Genomic DNA, 20,016 nt, shown 5'->3' with positions numbered 1-20,016 from the left:
CTTATTAATTTTGGTGAGTGCTTGCCTTGTGCTATTATGTTGCTTGTTTAGAAATATAGAGTGCTAAAAAAGTTATCACTTTTAACTACTTTGTCAAATGCACATGGAAAAGCATTAAGAGATGCTTATCGTAAAAGATTATTAGAAAAAGAATTTGTGTATTAGTAAAAGAATTTACTAACTCTATAGAAAAGGGGGGACGGAATCACGGGGAGGAGGGGGAAGCAGACGTTAAATGATTTGCTAAGAAGTTGTTTGTTAAAAACAGTGCATACAGCTTGCTCAACACTTATTGTGCCTACCAAAGCAGAATGAGAAGATATGACACTATTGATAATGGGAAGGAATCTTGACCAAAGATCCTGTTTTCAACCTAAAACTGATTTAAACCAGCCTTGAAGTTTGGACTTGGGCCAGGGACATAAAGAGCATGCACAGGGAAGCAAGGTGAAAAGTTCAGGATGAGGAAGACTCTTTACTTCATCTGAGAAAGACCCTTTTTCCATCTCAGTGACCCCTGCCCATGACCACCAAACATTGTGCAAGTGCAACGTGGATGTAAATGACTTTTGGACTCATTGTAATACGAGGCGAGGCTAGGCAGGGCTAGGTAATGAATATGTATAGGCGCATTGGGAAACTTAATGAATATGTATCGTGGTATCCCGCAGTGGTAGGGAGGAGAAGAGAGATCCAGCAGGCAGGAATTGTGCAGCAAGATTGATCTATTTAATTATTTTACAACTCTTTTATAGACTTTTTTCTTCCAAGTCTAATTGGACAAAGGATCAGCCACCCCTTGGGTGACTGGCTAAAATCCTAAAACATCCATTGTCAAAATATTTTTCTACTGTACTATAAACAAAGGTTTGCAAGGTCGCAGGTGTTCATAGTTTATAGAACTCTGCTAATATCTTCTGTGAGAGAGAAAAGTATCTCACGGGACTGGAAAGAAGCAAGAAAAATTCTTGCTAGCTGCATATTTGTATCCACAAATATGGAATTTGTAACCTGATATATACCAAGCTGAATGCAGCTCTCGGCACACATGACTTTGGAGGAGCTATCCCCCATGCGTCCCAGCGCTGGAATAAACATATCTACTTTACTACTTATTCCAGTAGTGGAGTTTTTTTCCGCATATCAAAGGTCCATCAAACATTTTAACATACAATATGGCAACAACCTGTATGCTGAGAAACCTTCACTAATCTGAGTACAACACTGAACACTGCAGCACAAAGTATCTATTTCAGTGCCAGATATCAAAACCTGCAGAATTGTTGCAGCAAGATAAGGGCAATCTAACAAACCAGTGCACTTGTTCTCTCTATGTTGTTGCAACTTATTAATTACTGACCCTGTGTATTTGGTCTGGCTAAGCTTGGGTTCATTTCCCCATAGCAGCCTTCACAGTACTGTCCTTTGCATTGGGAGCTAGAAAGGTGTTGATAACACACCAGTGTTTTGGCTAGTGCTGAGCAGCGCTGTCACAGCATCAGTGCTGTCTCTCAACATTCCCCCCCCATCAAGGGGCTGGGGGTGTGCAAGATCCTGGGAGGGGACACAACTAGGCCAGCTGACCCAAACTGACCAAAGGGATATTCCATACCATATGATATCAGCTCAGATGTAAAAGCTAAGGGAGGGAGGAGGAACGGGGGGGGGGGGGGGAGGCATTTGTTAGTCTACAATGTTTGCCTTCCAGAGCAACCACTATGCATGCTGAAGCCCTGCTTCCTGGGAAGTGTGTGAACATCGCTCGCTGATGGGAAGTAGAGAATAAACTTTTTTCTCTTTCCTTGTGCTCGCACAAACTTTTGCTTTTGCTTTAGTAAACTGCCTTATCTCAACCTACAAGTTGTTTTCCATCTTATTTTCTCTCCCCTGTCCTGCTGGGGAGTGATAGAGCAGCCTGGTGGGCACCTGGCATCCAGTCAAGGTCAACCCACCATACCCTGACAGATGTGTTCCTCATGCACCAGGCAGAGACTTCAGGTCCCAATCTTTCAGCCAAAAGTGGAGGTTCAGACTAAATATTAGGAAGCATTTATTTACCAAAGAGGGTGGTCAAGCACTGGAACAGGCTGCTTGGATACATGGTCAATGCCCCAAGCATGTCAGTGTTTAAGAGGCATTTGGACAATGCCTTTGACTATTACTCTAACTTCTGGCCAGCTCCGAAGTGGTTAGGTAGTTGAAGGATCATTGTAGGTACCTTCCAACTGAACTATTCTACTCTATTATTTAATATTCAAAAGACAAAGATCTTATAATATTTACAAAAGAGAACACTATTTTCTGAAGTGTGGCTTGGCACTTTGGGGAACAAGTGGTGAAGAGAGGGCAAGGGTAGAGATGAGAAGGGAAGGGAGTTTCCATTTTTCCCCAGCTACAAAAAGCCATTTAAGTTGACTTTGTACTGTCATTAGCAACACTTATTTCATGAATTAAGCAACCTACAGAGCTGTTAAACACTTACCTAGACTCGTGGGTTTAATGAGCACGTCAAGCACATCATAAAAAGGTAAGCTTTTCAGCTGAACATCAGGATGAACAGGCGGAATTGGAGGGGATGGCTGCTGCATCTCGAAGTGTGGCTTAGTGTCTTGGAGGAGCACGGAACTGACGGGGGAGGACGGAGACTGAGGTGTGACTGAAGTCGAAGGGAGTGGGTGAATGCCTGCAACAGCCAGGTCAGGCTCGACTGGAGAGGAACTGCTGTCCAAGTTGAAAACCGCAGGTTTTATAGCCGACAAATCCGACAGTCCTTCAATCGTCCTTGGGTACCGACGCCTATAGAGTTCTCGGATTTTGATCTGAACTGCTGGGCTGCAGCCGCTCTTCAGTAAGTGCAGTGCCCTCATCAGGAGGTCATGTTTGCGCCCACTTTTATTACGTCCAGCAAATCCCAGCAGCACTTGCAGTTCAGAAACACGAAAACTTGATACCATATTCTAGAAAGAAAAGAGAGGTAAGCACAGGTAATCCAACAGTACCCCAAGTAAGCACTTTTGAGGAGCATGGTAAAGCATGTTAAATCATTCTAGTTTCACACTTGTTATCTTAGGTACTACCTGACACAAGAGTATAGTTAAAAACAAAGAAACAAAGCATCCAGGATGAAGATTGAGTTTGGTTGTATTATAATTTCAAAGACTTGTTTCCACACTCAAACAATAGCAACAACAAAACCTTGATGCAACTCATGCATTAAATAGGTTAAATGGGTCTCTTAAATTCACAGGCAGAAACACAAGTTCTAACACAAAGTATGTCTCACTTCATGAAATAAGCAAATAAACAAACAAAAATCCTGATGAATTAGTATTATCGCCTGTCTTCCAACACATTTTAAGCACTTCCTTATTTTATTTCTTAAGTTCTGCATAGTTTATTTTGAAACTTCCTTTATTTTGGACAGCATGTTAAAGGCATGCATGAACAGAGAAAGGCACATCAGTTTTCACTCCTGAAAGGATGGCACAGCAAGGTGGACAGTTTTTAAAATGCTACATTATATTATATTAACCAACTGCTTAACCAACATAACTGATTCTTCAAACTTTGCAGACAACTTCCTGTCCTTTTCATATAACATTCTGGTATGGTGAGTCACAAAGATCTCTTCAAAGGAAATAATACTATTCAGTTGGTTATCACAGTTAGTTGTGGGAGACTTTGAGGACTGAACTATGAAGCTCATAAGCAGAAAGACCCTCATTGAAAAGAAGTCCACTATGCAAAAGGAAACAATCTTCTCTCCCCATTACTACAAATGAGTAACTTAGCATAGGCACATCATGTCACATTTCTGTGAACAAGCTCTTACAACCACACAGTCAGCCACCAAAAAAAGTCCAAACTCCTCCTGGCTGCTTGGTCCCTATTCTCACCTTGAGAAATTTGTTTTGACAGTAAGACAGCCCAGGGAATTGAATCAGATGAAAACTGAACTTAGAATCATGGAATCATTCAGGTTAGAAAATACCTCTAAGATCATTGAGTCCAACCATTCACCCAGCACTGCCAAGCCTGCCTTTAAACTGTGTCCCCAAGTGCCACATCTACATATCTTTTAAATCCCTCCAGGGATGGTTTCCTGGGTAACCCAAAATGTTATTGTATTCCATATCTATCTGTGCCCAAAATTGTTACTGTCTCTTTAAGATCCAGCAGCTGGAAATGGAACCACAGAGCCGGGGAGTGCCAGTCCTTTTTTAAGGTTGGGGTCGATCAGGCAGAAGGGCTCTTGCTCTTTCCCTTGAGGCAGTGGAAGGCATAAGCTCCCCTTTGTTTTCTTTTGTTTTTTCCCAGGGGGTTGCTTCAGGCAGGTCTCTGAGAAGCTGCATTTCACAATCCTAAACTGCTTCAAGGCAAATTCCACAAATACCTGTCTACAGTTGCACCATGCTGAGAAAAACAGAACAGTCCCGCTCCATAGTCACCCCAGCCGGCTGCCTGCTGCTTCTGTCGAGAAGGCAAAGTCCCTCCACAAGTTCCAGCCGCTGACTGAGCCCAAGCCGCCTTTGTCAATGAACTGTCGTCGCCACAGAGATAAGAGGGGCATTTGGCTGGTTTTGGACTCCAGGTTTTCTTTTTGTTTTGTCCTTGTTCCCTGCTGGTTGTTATTTGGGGGGAGGGTTTGTCCACCATTTTCCTTTTGTCTCCTGGACCACGTGGTTCTGTGGAGGGTGCCATCTTGGGGGAGAGGTTTCTCCACCATTTTAGTTTCACTTTGTTGCTGGGGAGTCTGTGAGATTTAGCAACATTGTATCTAGTCATCATTTACTATTATTTTTTGCCTGTTGCTGTTTAATTTTTTTGTAATCTGTTATTTTTTCACTTATATCTACTTGCATTCATCTCTCCTTATTGGTGAAAATGGAGGGGTTAAAACTAAAAGCGGAGGTAACTCATTTTGGCGAGTCCGTCTCTTCAATTGTCTTAAGCCAAGACAAATGGTGACTCCATCAATGCCCTGGAGAGCCTGTTCCAGTGCTTGACAGCGCTTTCAGTGAAGAAATTTTTTCCTAGTATCCAATGTAAACCTCCCCTGTGAATCGCCCCAAACCAGGCCAAGAGACACTTCAGAGACAGAGTCCAAGAAGTGGGTATTTGCTTTATTTGGTGCCGGGTGTGTGGGGGATCGCTCCTCCTAACACACACACCGGCACTTCTCACAACACAATATTATGGGTAAAATTCATGAATATTCATCACATTCCTTGGGATAGGAGTGGTCATGCAAATTAGTTCTCGGAAGTCATTAATATCATTAGCATATGTGTCACACATGCTTGGTGTGGCCTGGTGGTCTCACTGAGGAAGGCTCCTTCCTTGGGGGTCTTTCTTATGAAGATCAGTAGTCTCCATCACAATGCACTTTTCACCTTTCTGGAGCATGCGTAGTCCTTTGTAGAATGATTCAGGGTTTCTGTGTTGGTTTCAAATAAATTCTTGTTCCTCTTGACAAGATTAAGGTGAATCCTGCTTCTTAGGTTTTGTGATCAACATTTGCTGTCTCCCAATAGTTAACTCTGCTTACATGAGTTAATTATTGATCAACCCCTTTCTCAATCCCCCCTTTTTCTTTGGTCATTTGTAATTCTTTACAAATCTCGCATGTCTTGAAAGTAAGTACCCTTCTCTATCTTGTTTCTAAGTTTGTGCTTTTGCCATTGTGCCGGTTTGGCCAAATTTAGAAATATATCCTCTGAGAGAAGGCAGGTTACAAACCACCCCTCCCCCCACCAGGTTCGGGAAAAAATAAATTTTCCTCAAAGGAAAGTGAAAGAGATAAAAACTATTTATTTAACAAACACACGGGAAAAGGAAAATAATGCTAAATAATAAAATCTCTCGCTGTGGAGAAAAACCTGGGAAAAAGTGTCAGAGTCCTCCCTTTGGTCTCCTCGGAGCTGGGGCTTGGCCCAGGGCCAGGCCCTCTGTGCTCGATGGAAAGTCCTCCTGATGTGTTCTGATATTGAAGCAGTCCAGCAGAAAAGAGAGAAAATCCGAAATTCCAGGGATGGAAAAAAGTTCAACTCTCAGTCTCTCTCTGGAGAAAAAGAAGCTGAAAAAACTGGCCAAAAGCTGACTGGAAAGCAGCAAGCCGGGTGCTTCCTTGCTCCCCTGCGGAAGCTGAAAAACAAAGTCGCTATCTCTGTGTGACCTTGAACAAGGTGCAAACTGCTTTGAAAAAGTTTTGCTGTTTTTCCTTCCCCCTCTCAGGCTCAGTTTAGAGGCATAGAAAGGCACAAAAATTAATTTCTGGGCATAGGCAGCGATATGGGATACACATCATAAGGTCACCGCAAGACAACCATTGAGCATAAGCATCATGATTCTAAGTACATAAAATCGTACAACAATAACTACTAATGCAAACAGTAAATAACAATGCAATAATACAAACAACTATTATGAACAATTGTTTAAGCCAGGATAAGTTGGGTAACCATGATGTAAATTTGTCCCATACCTCTTTAAACACCCAACAAGTGTCATCCAAGGTGATCTGATGTAGTGTCCATGTTTTTTCCAGAATTGTCTGCAAATCTGTTTCTATTCGTTTGTCTAAATCAACATAAATACAACAGCTTGTATTTATAACTGTACATACTCCTCCTTCCTTGGCATACAGCAAATCTAATGCAAGTCTATTCTGTATGGCTAATTGTGAGATGCTCTTAATCTCGATTTGCTGTGCTCTTATGGCATCTGCACTGGCATTCATTATGGTTTCTACAGTAGAAGAAAGGTTCACTATTGCTTTCTCTAGTTCACTGTTGGGGTTTTAGTTTAGTCTTAGGTTTTTTTTTCTGTTAAAGGAATTTTCTCCCATATGCATGTTGCTAGGGGACAAATAGCTGTACTTAAGAAAGACAAAAGAAAGGGAGTGGGGCGGGCCTGGCTACTCCTTTTGTCTACACCTGGGTGTGGGGTCAGTTCGCTCTGAGCGTCCGGAGAGAGAAGCTGCAGAGAAAGGAGCTGCTGTTTCTTTCTTTTTGGCCGTTCTTCTCTTCCTGCTGGAAACAATGCCGGGACCCCAAAAGCCGCTTTTCCTGCCCTGCTGGAGGCCAAGCTGTGGCTGCCCTGCCCCACTGCTGCTGCTTCGAGTTTTCGCTACGCTGTAGCCCTGCTCGCCCTGCCTGCCTGGGCATCCGTGGGGGTTCTCCCATCTGGATACATCTCGCCTGCCACCCGGGATTTGCGTTCGTCCCTGCCGCTCCAGCCTGCCGCTCTAGCCTGCCGTTCTATCCTGCCATTCCAGCCTGCTGTTCCCGCCTGCCGTTCCAGCCTGCTGTTCCTGCCTGCCGTTCCAGCCTGCTGTTCCTGAGAGTCCGGGATCGGCTGCCCAGGGGTTTGTGAAGCCTTTGTTCCTTCCCTTCCCGGGATCCCAAGGCACGGGTGCCGCGTGTTTCCCGAGCTCGCTCCGGAGCACCCCCTGCAGCCGCTGGGGAACCATCGCACCTGCCCTGCTCATCGGGAGCCGCCAGCGCCCCTGCCGGCTGCGAGCGGAACTGCACCCGAGGGGAAATAGCCTGACAGCCGAGAAGGCTGGGACTGGGTTTGTGTGTGCTGTTACTGCCATAGGTGTTGTTGTTTTGTTTGACTGGTTATATACATATACATATATATATATATATATAGTAAAGAACTGTTATTCCAATTTCCCACATCTTTGCCTAAAGGCCCTTGATTTCAAAATATAATAACTTGGAGGGAAAAACGGGGTTATATCTGCCACTTCAAGGGGGCTTCTGCCTTCCTTAGCAGACACCTGTCTTTCAAAACCCAGACAGATTTTGGCGCCCAACGTGCGGCATGCGGGCATTAAGAGAGAGAGGTGAAAAAAAGGAATAACAGTTCTTGGATAACTTCATTTTGTGTGCTGGATATAGGAACCTTGTTAGGCAGCACTATGTGGTCTAGTTTACCCTGGTTCGGGTGGCATGTGGCCGTAGCTATATTCTTCCCCTTTGCAGCTCCTTACTTGAATATGGGTCCTCTGACTAAGGCTACCATTGCTGTTATCCAGCTTGCGTTATGGGTCGAGAAGGTGAGGAATTCATGGGTTTTTAGCTTCCTCCGGAATGTGGGCACATGGATAAACGGCTATCACACACTGAGCACATGTTTTTGGGGTTATGTTAACAATGGTACCTTCTGTGAGGAAATGACACCAGGGGAAGTTTTCCCCCAACCCCTCAACCAGTTCTTCGGGCCCACCCCATCAATTTTCGAAGGGTTTAAATTCCCTCTGAATATTAACCATCTGCTGCTGATAGGCCTACTCTATTTAGCACTCAAGGATAAGTTGAGATTGGCTTGGATATCTACCCAGACACCAGCCCCAGAGACTAGAGATCCTGCCCCAGAACCTGACATGGCCCCAGAGAGAAGAGTTCCTACCCCAGAGCCTGATCCTGCCCCAGAACCTGACACGGCCCCAGACACAAGAGATCCTACCCCAGAGCCCTATCCTGCCCCAGAACCTGGCACGGCCCCAGACACTAGAGATCCTACCCCAGAGACTGACGTAGCCCCAGACACTAGAGACCCCGCCCCACAGACTGATACCGCCCAACAGTCCACCTCAGAAATGGACTACCCAAACTGGGTGGGGGTACTGGCAAAAGGAATGCAGGAGATGTGCCAAGAGATGGGTCAGGTGCGCCAGGGGATATGCCAGGAGATGGGCCAGGTGCGCCAGGAGATATGCCAATTGCTAAGGGAATACACCTCCTCAGCTAGTGAAAAACCCTCTCCCTGCCCCAAAGAGGGTGAGTCCGATGGTGCAGCAGTAGAACCCACGGATTTTACAACCATCCAGGTTTCAGCTGAACCACAAGGACAACCACAGCCAGCAGCAGTGACCCCTGTGCAAAGGAGGAAGTGTAAGACCAAATCAGTACGACCAGTTAATGATGATGGGCAACCAGGGCCCTCACAACCAGCAGGAGAGCCAGAGCCAGAAATCATCACTGAGTCCCTGTCGCACGACAGTCTCCGCGCTATGCGAAACGACATTGTGCGAAGGGGGCGTGAGCCTTATACCACCTGGCTGCTTCGGGTTTGGGACCTTATGGGCACAAGTGTGCAACTGGATTGTGGTGAGGCAAGGTATCTGGGATCATTGACCCAGGACCCAGGTGTGGACCAGATATTTGTGAGGGAGCCAGGGCCCCTTTCTCTCTGGGAGCGGCTCTTAATGAGTGTGAGAGAAAGGTTCATTCACAAAGAGGGAATGCAGGAGTATCATCATAGAATGCAGTGGAAGACACTCGAGGAAGGGATCCAACAGCTAAGAGAGGTGGCAGTATTAGAGGTACTCTTTGGGAGGGATGGACAGCATGATAATGACCCCGATAAGGTCAGGTGCACAGGACAGATGATGTGGAACCTGGCAAAGCTAGGGCCACCACAATACACCACCTTCATTGCGACGATTGATGCTGACAATAACCGAGAAACCGTGGGCTCTGTTGCCAGCAAGCTCAGGCATTATGACAGTATGGTCAATGGCCCGCTGAAAGCTCATGTCTCTGCTGTGGTCCAGGACCTCAAAGAGGAGATGAAGGAGATGAGGAAGGAAATGAGGGAGGAGATGAGGGAGGAGATGAGGAGGGTCAGTGTGGCACCAGTGCGAGTCACAGGCCCCCAAGTCAGAGCCCGTTGTCCCCCTGCTAGAGAGAGAGGGTACACCCCACGAGCTGAGCTGTGGTTTTTCCTGTGTGAGCACGGGGAAGACATGAGAAGGTGGGATGGGAAACCCACCTCTGTCCTGGCAGCGCGGGTGCGTGAACTCAAGGAGGGAGGCACTAACCGAGGGGGTTCCGCTAAGGTGAAAGTAGCCTCAGCCTCCCGTGATCGAGCTGCCAGGTATTACAGAAGGGAGGATGATATGTCGGATCCCCTTGAAGGTACCTCGAGCATGTACACCCAGGGAAAGAATGATAACCAGGGCTAGAGGGGCCCTGCCTCTAGCCAGGAAGAGGCACGGGAGAACCGAGTTTTCTGGACGGTGTGGATCCAATGGCCTGGCACATCAGAGCCACAAAAATATGATGCATTGGTTGATTGATACTGGGGCACAGTGTACTTTAATGCCATCGGGACATGTGGGGGTAGAACCTGTATCCATCGCTGGGGTGACCGGGGGATCACAGCAGTTGACCCTTTTGGAAGCTGAGGTGAGCCTGACTGGGAAGGAGTGGCAAAAGCATCTGATTGTGACCGGCCCAGAGGCCCCGTGTATTCTGGGCATAGACTTCCTCCGGAACGGCTATTACAAAGACCCAAAAGGACTCAGGTGGGCATTTGGTATTGCTGCTGTGGAGACAGAGGGCATTAGGCAATTGAACACCCTGCCTGGACTATCTGAGAATCCTTCTGCAGTTGGGCTCCTGAAAGTGGAAGAGCAACGAGTGCCAATTGCCACCTCGACAGTGCACCGCCGTCAGTATCGGACAAATCGAGATGCTGTGATCCCCATCCACAAGATGATCCGCGAGCTGGAGAGCCAAGGGGTGGTCAGCAAGACCCACTCACCCTTCAACAGCCCCATCTGGCCTGTGCGCAAATCTGAAGGGGAATGGAGATTGACTGTGGACTATCGTGCCTTGAATGAAGTGACTCCACCGCTGAGCGCTGCCGTGCTGGACATGTTGGAGCTCCAATACGAGCTGGAGTCCAAAGTAGCCAAGTGGTACGCCACTATTGACATTGCCAATGCATTTTTCTCCATTCCTCTGGCAGCAGAGTGGAGGCCTCAGCTTGCCTTCACCTGGAGGGGTGTGCAGTACACCTGGAACCGACTGCCCCAGGGGTGGAAGCACAGTCCCACCATCTGTCATGGACTGATCCAGACTGCACTAGAAAAGGGTGAGGCTCCAGAACATCTGCAGTACATCGATGACATCATTGTGTGGGGGAACACCGAGACCGAAGTGTTTGAGAAAGGAGAGAGAATAATTTAAATTCTCCTGCGAGCTGGTTTTGCCATCAAGAAGACCAAGGTCAAGGGACCTGCCCGAGAGATCCAGTTCCTGGGAGTAAAGTGGCAAGATGGATGACATCAGATTCCCACTGAGGTCATCAATAAGATCACAGCAATGTCTCCACTGACCAACAAGAAGGAAACACAAGCTTTCCTAGGCGCTATAGGTTTCTGGAGGATGCACATTCCCGAGTACAGCCAGATCGTGAGTCCTCTCTACCTGGTTACCCGCAAGAAGAATGATTTCCACTGGGGCCCTGAACAGCAGCAAGCCTTCGCCCAGATCAAACAGGAAATTCCTCACGCTGTAGCCCTTGGCCCAGTCAGGACAGGACCAGAGGTGAAGAACGTGCTCTACTCTGCAGCCGGGAACAATGGTCTGTCCTGGAGCCTCTGGCAGAAGGTGACTGGTGAGACTCGGGGCCGACCACTGGGATTCTGGAGCCGAAGCTACAGAGGGTCTGAAGCCAACTACACTCCCACAGAGAAGGAAATCCTGGCAGCTTATGAAGGAGTCCAAGCCGCCTCAGAAGTAATCGGCACAGAGGCACAACTCCTCCTGGCACCCCGACTACCCGTGCTGGGGTGGATGTTCAAAGGAAATGTTCCCTCTACGCATCACGCCACTGAGCTACTTGGAAGGTGAGACTTTTGGGTTATCTTCTGAAGAAGAAGAGGAGCAGGTGACACGTGCCAAAGAAGCCCCACCATATAACGAGCTACCAGAGAGTGAAAGACAATACGCCCTCTTCACTGATGGTTCCTGCCGAATTGTAGGCGCTAGCCGGAAATGGAAAGCCGCTGTATGGAGCCCCACACGATGGGTTGCACAGGCTACTGAAGGAGAAGGTGGATCGAGCCAATTTGCTGAACTCAAAGCTGTTCAATTAGCTCTAGACATAGCTGAAAGAGAGAAGTGGCCAAAGCTCTACCTCTACACTGATTCATGGATGGTAGCCAATGCTCTGTGGAGTTGGCTGGAAAGGTGGAATAAGGCAAACTGGCAGCGCAGAAGAAAACCAATCTGGGCTGCTGAAGAGTGGAAAGACACTGCCACTCGGGTAAAGAAGCTATCCGTGAAGGTCCGTCATGTAGATGCTCACATCCCCAAGAGCCGGGCTAATGAAGAACATCGTAACAACAAACAGGTAGATCAGGCTGCGAAAATAGAGGTGTCCCAGGTAGACTTGGATTGGAAACATAAAGGAGAGTTGTTCCTAGCTCGATGGGCCCATGATGCCTCAGGTCATCAGGGCAGAGATGCCACCTATAAGTGGGCACGAGACCGAGGGGTGGATCTAACCATGGACAGTATCTCCCAGGTGATCCATGACTGTGAGACATGCGCTGCAATCAAGCAAGCCAAGCGGGTGAAGCCTCTGTGGTATGGTGGGCGGTGGTCCAAATACAAGTATGGGGAGGCCTGGCAGATTGATTACATCACACTGCCTCAAACCCGCCAAGGCAAGCACTGTGTGCTCACAATGGTAGAAGCCACCACTGGATGGCTGGAGACCTATCCTGTGCCTCATGCTACTGCCCGGAACACCATCCTGGGCCTGGAAAAGCAAGTCCTTTGGAGGCATGGCACCCCTGAGAGAATCGAGTCTGACAATGGGACTCATTTCAAGAACAGCCTTATAAACACCTGGGCTAGAGAACATGGCATTGAGTGGGTGTACCACATCCCTTACCATGCACCAGCAGCTGGGAAGGTTGAGCAGTGTAATGGACTGCTTAAAACCACCTTGAAGGCACTGGGTGGGGGGACTTTCAAAAACTGGGAGGTGCATTTAGCAAGAGCCACCTGGTTAGTTAACACCCGAGGCTCCACCAGCCGAGCAGGCCCTGCCCAATCCTAACCCCTACAAACCACAGACGGGGATAAGGTTCCAGTGGTGCACATGAGAGGTATGCTTGGAAAAACTGTTTGGGTAAAGTCTGCCTTGAGCAAAGACAAACCCATCCGTGGGGTCGTTTTTGCTCTGGGACCAGGTTGCACCTGGTGGGTGATGCAAAAGGATGGAGAGACCCGATGCTTACCTCAAGGGAACCTTGTTTTAGGGTGAACTACCCATGGCTCTTTACTTGTATCACTATCAGCATGTATATTTGTTGATAATTTGGGTAATGCATGTATTTATATGGTTAAGAAAAAAAAAAGAGTTAAGTTTCATGTAACATGTTAGTATGGGAAAAAATTCGGGGTGGATAATGTTGGGGTTTTAGTTTAGTCTTAGGGGTTTTTTTCTGTTAAAGGAATTTTCTCCCATATGCATGTTGCTAGGGGACAAATAGCTGTACTTAGACAAAAAAAAGGGAGTGGGGCGGGCCTGGCTGCTCCTTTTGTCTACACCTGGGTGTGGGGTCAGTTCGCTCTGAGCGTCCGAAGAGAGAAGCTGCAGAGAAAGGAGCTGCCGTTTCTTTCTTTTTGGCCGTTCTTCTCTTCCTGCTGGAAACAACGCCGGGACCCCAAAAGCCGCTTTCCTGCCCTGCTGGAGGCCGAGCTGTGGCTGCCCTGCCCCACTGCTGCTGCTTCGAGTTTTCGCTACGCTGTAGCCCTGCTCGCCCTGCCTGCCTGGGCCTCCGTGGGGTTCTCCCATCTGGATACATCTCGCCTGCCACCCGGGATTTGCGTTCGTCCCTGCCGCTCTAGCCTGCCGTTCTATCCTGCCATTCCAGCCCGCTGTTCCTGCCTGCCGTTCCAGCCTGCTGTTCCTGAGAGTCCGGGATCGGCTGCCCAGGGGTTTGTGAAGCCTTTGTTCCTTCCCTTCCCGGGATCCCAGGGCACGGGTGCCGCGTGTTTCCCGAGCTCGCTCCGGAGCGCCCCCTGCAGCCGCGGGGGAACCATCACACCTGCCCTGCTCACCAGGAGCCGCCAGCGCCCCTGCCGGCTGCGAACTGAACTGCACCCGAGGGGAAATAGCCTGACAGCCGAGAAGGCTGGGACTGGGTTTGTGTGTGCTGTTACTGTCATAGTTGTTGTTTTGTTTGACTGGTTATATACATATACATATATATATATATATATATAGTAAAGAACTGTTATTCCTATTTCCCACATCTTTGCCTAAAGGCCCTTAATTTCAAAATATAATAACTTGGAGGGAAAAAAGGGGTTATATCTGCCACTTCAAGGGGGCTTCTGCCTTCCTTAGCAGACACCTGTCTTTCAAAACCCAGACATTCACTTACTCCGAGTCCCGGTATAAACCATCTGGCAAAGCTGTGAAATCTAGTGGGCCTATCTATTAAGGGGTTTGATGTCCTTTTGGTCCTTTGTATAAAAGTTCAGAGCAAGCCTTGTAGTTCAGGAACAACAGTAATGTCGGGAAATACTGGTCCTATGGCACAGCGGCCTTGCCATCTTAAGGGTAAAACTTTTTAGGCGCTGTGACCGCATATCCAATACCAACCCTGCCCTGTGGGCACCGGCCAACCCTTGGGCTTTGGTCCTTGTCTTGTTTGATTCTTATTCCACATGTTAGCCCCCCATAGGTCCAGAATTCTGAGCAGTTGGGGTAGCTGCCCATAAATGTTAAGTTCCCGCATTTGGAGTCTGTCTTATTCCCTCCTGAGTTTTTAGGTACAGATTCTTCCCAGCACCGCTGCACGCAGGATACTGGTAAGGACCCAAGTATTGGCTCTTCAAACTCTAATTTCCACTGAAGTTGATCTAGGGATATGTTGACATAATGTGAAAGCTTGTTAGTACTAAGTGCAGCATAGATTGTTGTTGTATTAGGGAATGTTGCCCCAACCAAAGGAAAGCCTCTAGCAGAATTCTCAGGCAGCTGGGAACATATCCAGCAATCAGATTAAAATTCTCAACAACACCTTTGAGCAATCGAAGGTATTTTGATCCCATGCGCCCGCCCCAGTTACCAACATTACTAGTATGGTCCAAATCATGTTGTGTTGATTTTTCATAGCTGAAGGAGCAGAGGTCCTGTTCTTCTTGCCTCCCACTCTGGCTTTGGCACTGGTTTGGTCCTGGTATAATAGATCCAGGTCGGTTTTCCTTGTACTTTAATTGCTGTATGAGTGGTCAGCAGTGTCTGATAAGGTTTTTCCTATTTGTCTTGAAGTCGATCCCCTGAAAGAGACTTAACATAAACCCAATCTCCTGGATTCAAATTATGAAAGGGTTTATCAGGTGGTGGCGGTTGACAATTAACAACAGTAGTCTATATTGATCGTAATTTTTGACCTAAATGCTATACATAATCTATTAAGTAGCTTTGCCCTACGTTGGGGTTTCAGGAGCTCTCCTGAAACTTTTCTGTTAAAGGAATTTTCCCCATACGTATGGCTAGGGGGACAAATTACTGGGTACTTAAGAGAAAACAAAAGACCTAGCCATTGGGGCTGAGGTGCATCTGGCTACACTTTTGTTTCACCTGGGTGTGTGGTCAGTCAGTCCCCAGCGTTTGGATGGAGAGAGAGGCTGTTTCGTCGGCTGCTTTTCCTTCTGCCAGAGAAACCCCGGGATCCCAAACCCGTCTGCCCTGCCCCCACCGTTGCTTTGAGCCTTCGCTACATTGTAGCCGTGCTCAACCTGCCTGCCCAGACCTCCGGGGGGTTCCCCGCTTGGATACATCGCGTCTGCCACCCGGGATTTGTGCTCATCCGGGCCGCTCCAGCTTGCTGCTTCAGCCTGCCGTTCCAGCCTGCCGTTCCAGCCTGCCGTTCCCGAAGGTCCAGCCGGACACCAGGATCGGCTGCCCAGGGGTTTGTGAAGCCTTTGTTCCATCCTTCCCCGGGATCCCAGGGCACGGGTGCCGCGTGCTCCCCGAGCTCGCTCCGGAGGGCCCCCTGTAGCCGCGGGGGAACCATCGCACCTGCCCTGCTCACCGGGAGCCGCCAGCGCCCCTGCCGGCTGCAAGTAGAACTGCACCCAAGGGGAAAGGGCCTGACAGCCGAGAAGGCTGGGACTGGGTTTGTGATTGTTTGCTGTTACTGCCATAGTTGTTGTTGTTTGTTTGACTGGTTATATATATAATAGTAAAGAACTGTTATTCCTATTTTCCACATCTTTGCCTAAACGCCCTTGATTTCAAAATTATAATAACCCGGAGGAAAAGGGGGTTACATCTGCCATTCCAAGGGAGGCTTCTGCCTTCCTTAGCAGACACCTGTCTTTCAAACCAAGTCAGATCTTGGCGCCCAACTGTGGGGCCTGAGGGCATTAAGAGAGAGAGGTGAAAAAGGAATAACAGTTCCTGGATAACTTAATTTTGTGTGCTGGATATAGGAACCTTGCTAGGCAGCACTATGTGGTCTACTTTACCGTGGCTCGGGTGGCATGTGGCCGTAGCTATATTCTTTCCCTTTGGAGCTCCTTACTTGAATATGGGTCCTCTGACTAAGGCTACCATTGCTGTTATCCAGCTTGCACTATGGGTCGAGAAGGTGAGGAATTCATGGGTTTTTAACTTCCTCCGGAATGTGGGTACATGGATAAATGGCTATCACACACTGAGCACATGTTTTTGGGATTAAGTTAAAAATGGTTCCGTCTGTGAGGAAATGACACCGGGGAAGTTTTCCCCCAACCCCTCAACCAGTTCTTTGGGCCCACCCCACCAATTTTCGAAGGGTTTAGATTCCCTCTGAGTATTAACCAACTGGTGCTGGTAGGCCTACTCTATTTAGCACTCAAGGATAAGATGAGATTGGCTTGGATAACTACCCAGACACCAGCCCCAGAGACTAGAGATCCTACCCCAGAGCCTGATCCTGCCCCAGAACCTGACATGGCCCCAGACACTAGATCCTGCCTCACAGCCTGACCCTGACCCACAAGCTTTCCTAGGCGCCATAGGTTTCTGGAGAATGCACATTCCCAAGTACAGCCAGATCATGAGCCCTCTTTACCTGGTTACCCGCAAGAAGAATGATTTCCACTGGGACCCTGAACAGCAGCAAGCCTTCACCTAGATTAAGCAGGAAATCGCTCATGCACTAGCGCTTGGTCCAGTCCGGACAGGACCAGAGGTGAAGAACCTGCTCTACTCTGCAGCCGGGAACAATGGTCTGTGGGAGACAGAGGAGTGGAAACTCCTGCAATTAAAGGCGGCTTTGATTTACAACCTTGGAAGAGACTTTGTCTGGTTTAATTGACAGAGATTTATAGACTTTAAGCAAAAGGATTACAAACTTGTATTCCTATAATTATAAGTAAAATTGTACACTTGGTGTTGTGGTGGAGGGTTTTAAAATATAATAGTGTGATTTTATATAGTTTAAGTTAAGAATGTAGATGGTATAAGAGAGACATCTGTGTGTACGTGACATGAGAAGCTATTGGTCAAGACATAGCTGCATTGCAGTGAGAAGTGCCACAGGTGATAGGTCATAAATCTAAAACAAAGTGTCGTTTTAAGTATCTATTGGATTAGAAAGTTATAAATTATGTTGTGACCCTAAATCTTGTGACTAGTCGCCATTACTCGCCTGATGCGTTTGTTATTTTAAACAATAAATTCGTGTAATTGCACAGTCCCATCCCTTAAAGTTATTTTCCTCCGACAGGTGAAAATGCAGAAACGGACAATGGTCCGTCCCAGAGCCTCTGGCAGAAGGTGCCTGGTGAGACTCGGGGCCGACCACTGGGATTCTGGAGCCAAAGCTACAGAGGATCTGAAGCCAACTACACTCCCACAGAGAAAGAGATCTTGGCAGCTTATGAAGGAGTCCAAGCCACCTCAGAAGTAATCGGCACAGAGGCACAACTCCTCCTGGCACCCTGACTACCGGTGCTGGGGTGGATGTTCAAAGGAAATGTTCCTTCCACGCATCACACCACCAACACTACTTGGAGCAAATGGATCGCCCTCATCACACAGCGCACCCGAATTGGAAACCCAAGTCGCCCTGGGATCTTGGAAATAATTACGAACTGGCCGGAAGGTGAGACTTTTGGGTTATCTTCTGAAGAAGAAGAGGAGCAGGTGACGCGTGCCGAAGAAGCCCCACCATATAACGATCAACCAGAGAGTGAAAGACAATACGCCCTCTTCACTGATGGTTCCTGCCGAATTGTAGGCGCTAGCCGGAAATGGAAAGCCGCTGTATGGAGCCCCACACGATGGGTTGCACAGGCTACTGAAGGAGAAGGTGGATCGAGCCAATTTGCTGAGCTCAAAGCTGTTCAATTAGCTCTGGACATAGCTGAAAGAGAGAAGTGGCCAAAGCTCTACCTCTACACTGATTCATGGATGGTAGCCAATGCTCTGTGGGGTTAGCTGGAAAGGTGGAATAAGGGAAACCGGCAGCGCAGAGGAAAACCAATCTGGGCTGCTGAGGAGTGGAAAGGCATTGCCACTCGGGTAGAGAAGCTATCTGTGAAGGTCCGTCATGTAGATGCTCAAGTCCCCAAGAGCCGGGCTAATGAAGAACATCCTAACAAACAGGTAGATCAGGCTGCGAAAATAGAGGTGTCCCAGATGGATTGGAAACATAAAGGAGAGTTGTTCCTAGCTCGATGGGCCCATGATGCCTCAGGCCATCAGGGCAGAGATGCCACCTATAAGTGGGCACGAGACTGAGGGGTGGATCTAACCATGGACAGTATCTCCCAGGTGATCCATGACTGTGAGACATGCGCTGCAATCAAGCAAGCCAAGCGGGTGAAGCCTCTGTGGTATGGTGGGCGGTGGTCCAAATACAAGTATGGGGAGGCCTGGCAGATTGATTACATCACACTGCCTCAAACCCACCAAGGCAAGCGCTATGTGCTCACAATGGTAGAAGCCACCACTGGATGGCTGGAGACCTACCCTGTGCCTCACGCTACTGCCCGGAACACCATCCTGGGCCTGGAAAAGCAAGTCCTTTGGAGGCATGGCACCCCTGAGAGAATCGAGTCTGACAATGGGACTCATTTCAAGAACAGCCTTATAAACACCTGGGCTAGAGAACATGGCATTGAGTGGGTGTACCACATCCCTTACCATGCACCAGCAGCTGGGAAGGTTGAGCGGTGTAATGGACTGCTTAAAACCACCTTGAAGGCACTGGGTGGGGGGACTTTCAAAAACTGGGAGGTGCATTTAGCAAGAGCCACCTGGTTAGTTAACACCCGAGGCTCCACCAGCCGAGCAGGCCCTGCCCAATCCGAACCCCTACAGACAACAGACGGGGATAAGGTTCCAGTGGTGCACATGAGAGGTATGCTTGGAAAAACTGTTTGGGTAAAGTCTGCCTTGAGCAAAGACAAACCCATCCGTGGGGTCGTTTTTGCTCTGGGACCAGGTTGCACCTGGTGGGTGATGCAAAAGGATGGAGAGACCCGATGCTTACCTCAAGGGGACCTTGTTTTAGGGTGAACTACCCATGGCTCTGTACTTGCATCCGTATCTGCATGTATATTTGTATATAACTCGGGTAATGCATGTATTTATATGGTTAAAAGGGTTAAGTTTCATGTAACATCTTAGCATGGGAAAAAATTCGGGGTGGATAATGTTGGGTTTTCAGGAGCTCTCCTGGATTTTTTTTTTTTTTCTGTTAAAGGAATTTTCCCCATTTGTGTTGCTAGGGGAGTAAATGGCTGGGTACTTCAGAAAAACAAAAGACCTAGCCATTGAGGCTGAGGTGCATCTGGCTACACTTTTGTTTCACCTGGGTGTGTGGTCAGTCAGTCCACAGCTGTTTGGCCGGAGAGAGAGGCTACTTCTTCGGCTGGTTTTTCCTTCTGCCAGAGAAATCCCGGGACCCCAAACCCGCCTGCCCTGCCCTTTTGGGTCCCGGGCTGTGGCCGCCCTGCCCCCGCTGTTGCTTAGAGCCTTCGCTGCGTTGTAGCTGTGCTCGCCCTGCCTGCCCAGACCTCTGGGGGGTTCCCCGTTTGGATACATCGCGTCTGCCACCCGGGATTTGTGCTCATCCCTGCTGTTCCAGCCTGCTGTTCCCGAGGGTCCGGCCCAGGGGGTTTGTGAAGCTTTTGTCCCATCCCTCCCCGGGATCCCATACCACCGGTGCCGCGTGCTCCCTGCAGGGAAACCATCACA

The 20,016-nt window shown here is 48.3% G+C and overlaps 1 protein-coding gene across 1 annotated transcript in view; it reads right to left on the bottom strand.

Annotated features, from left to right (window-relative positions):
- Positions 1–20,016, bottom strand: part of LOC309584552 (E3 SUMO-protein ligase PIAS2-like) — a gene marked incomplete at its 3' end in the record, with an annotated part of 129,246 nt that overhangs the window by 72,259 nt on the left and 36,971 nt on the right. Inside the window, exon 2 of the mRNA XM_082300599.1 lies at positions 2,483–2,957. Within this exon, the coding sequence (XP_082156725.1) occupies positions 2,483–2,957 (475 nt within the window). The remainder of the gene's footprint in view (positions 1–2,482; positions 2,958–20,016) is intronic.

Source organism: Coloeus monedula (assembly GCF_965178545.1).
Source record: "Coloeus monedula genome assembly, chromosome: W".
NCBI lineage: Eukaryota > Metazoa > Chordata > Aves > Passeriformes > Corvidae > Coloeus > Coloeus monedula.
This window is presented reverse-complemented; position numbering and strand designations above follow the sequence as displayed.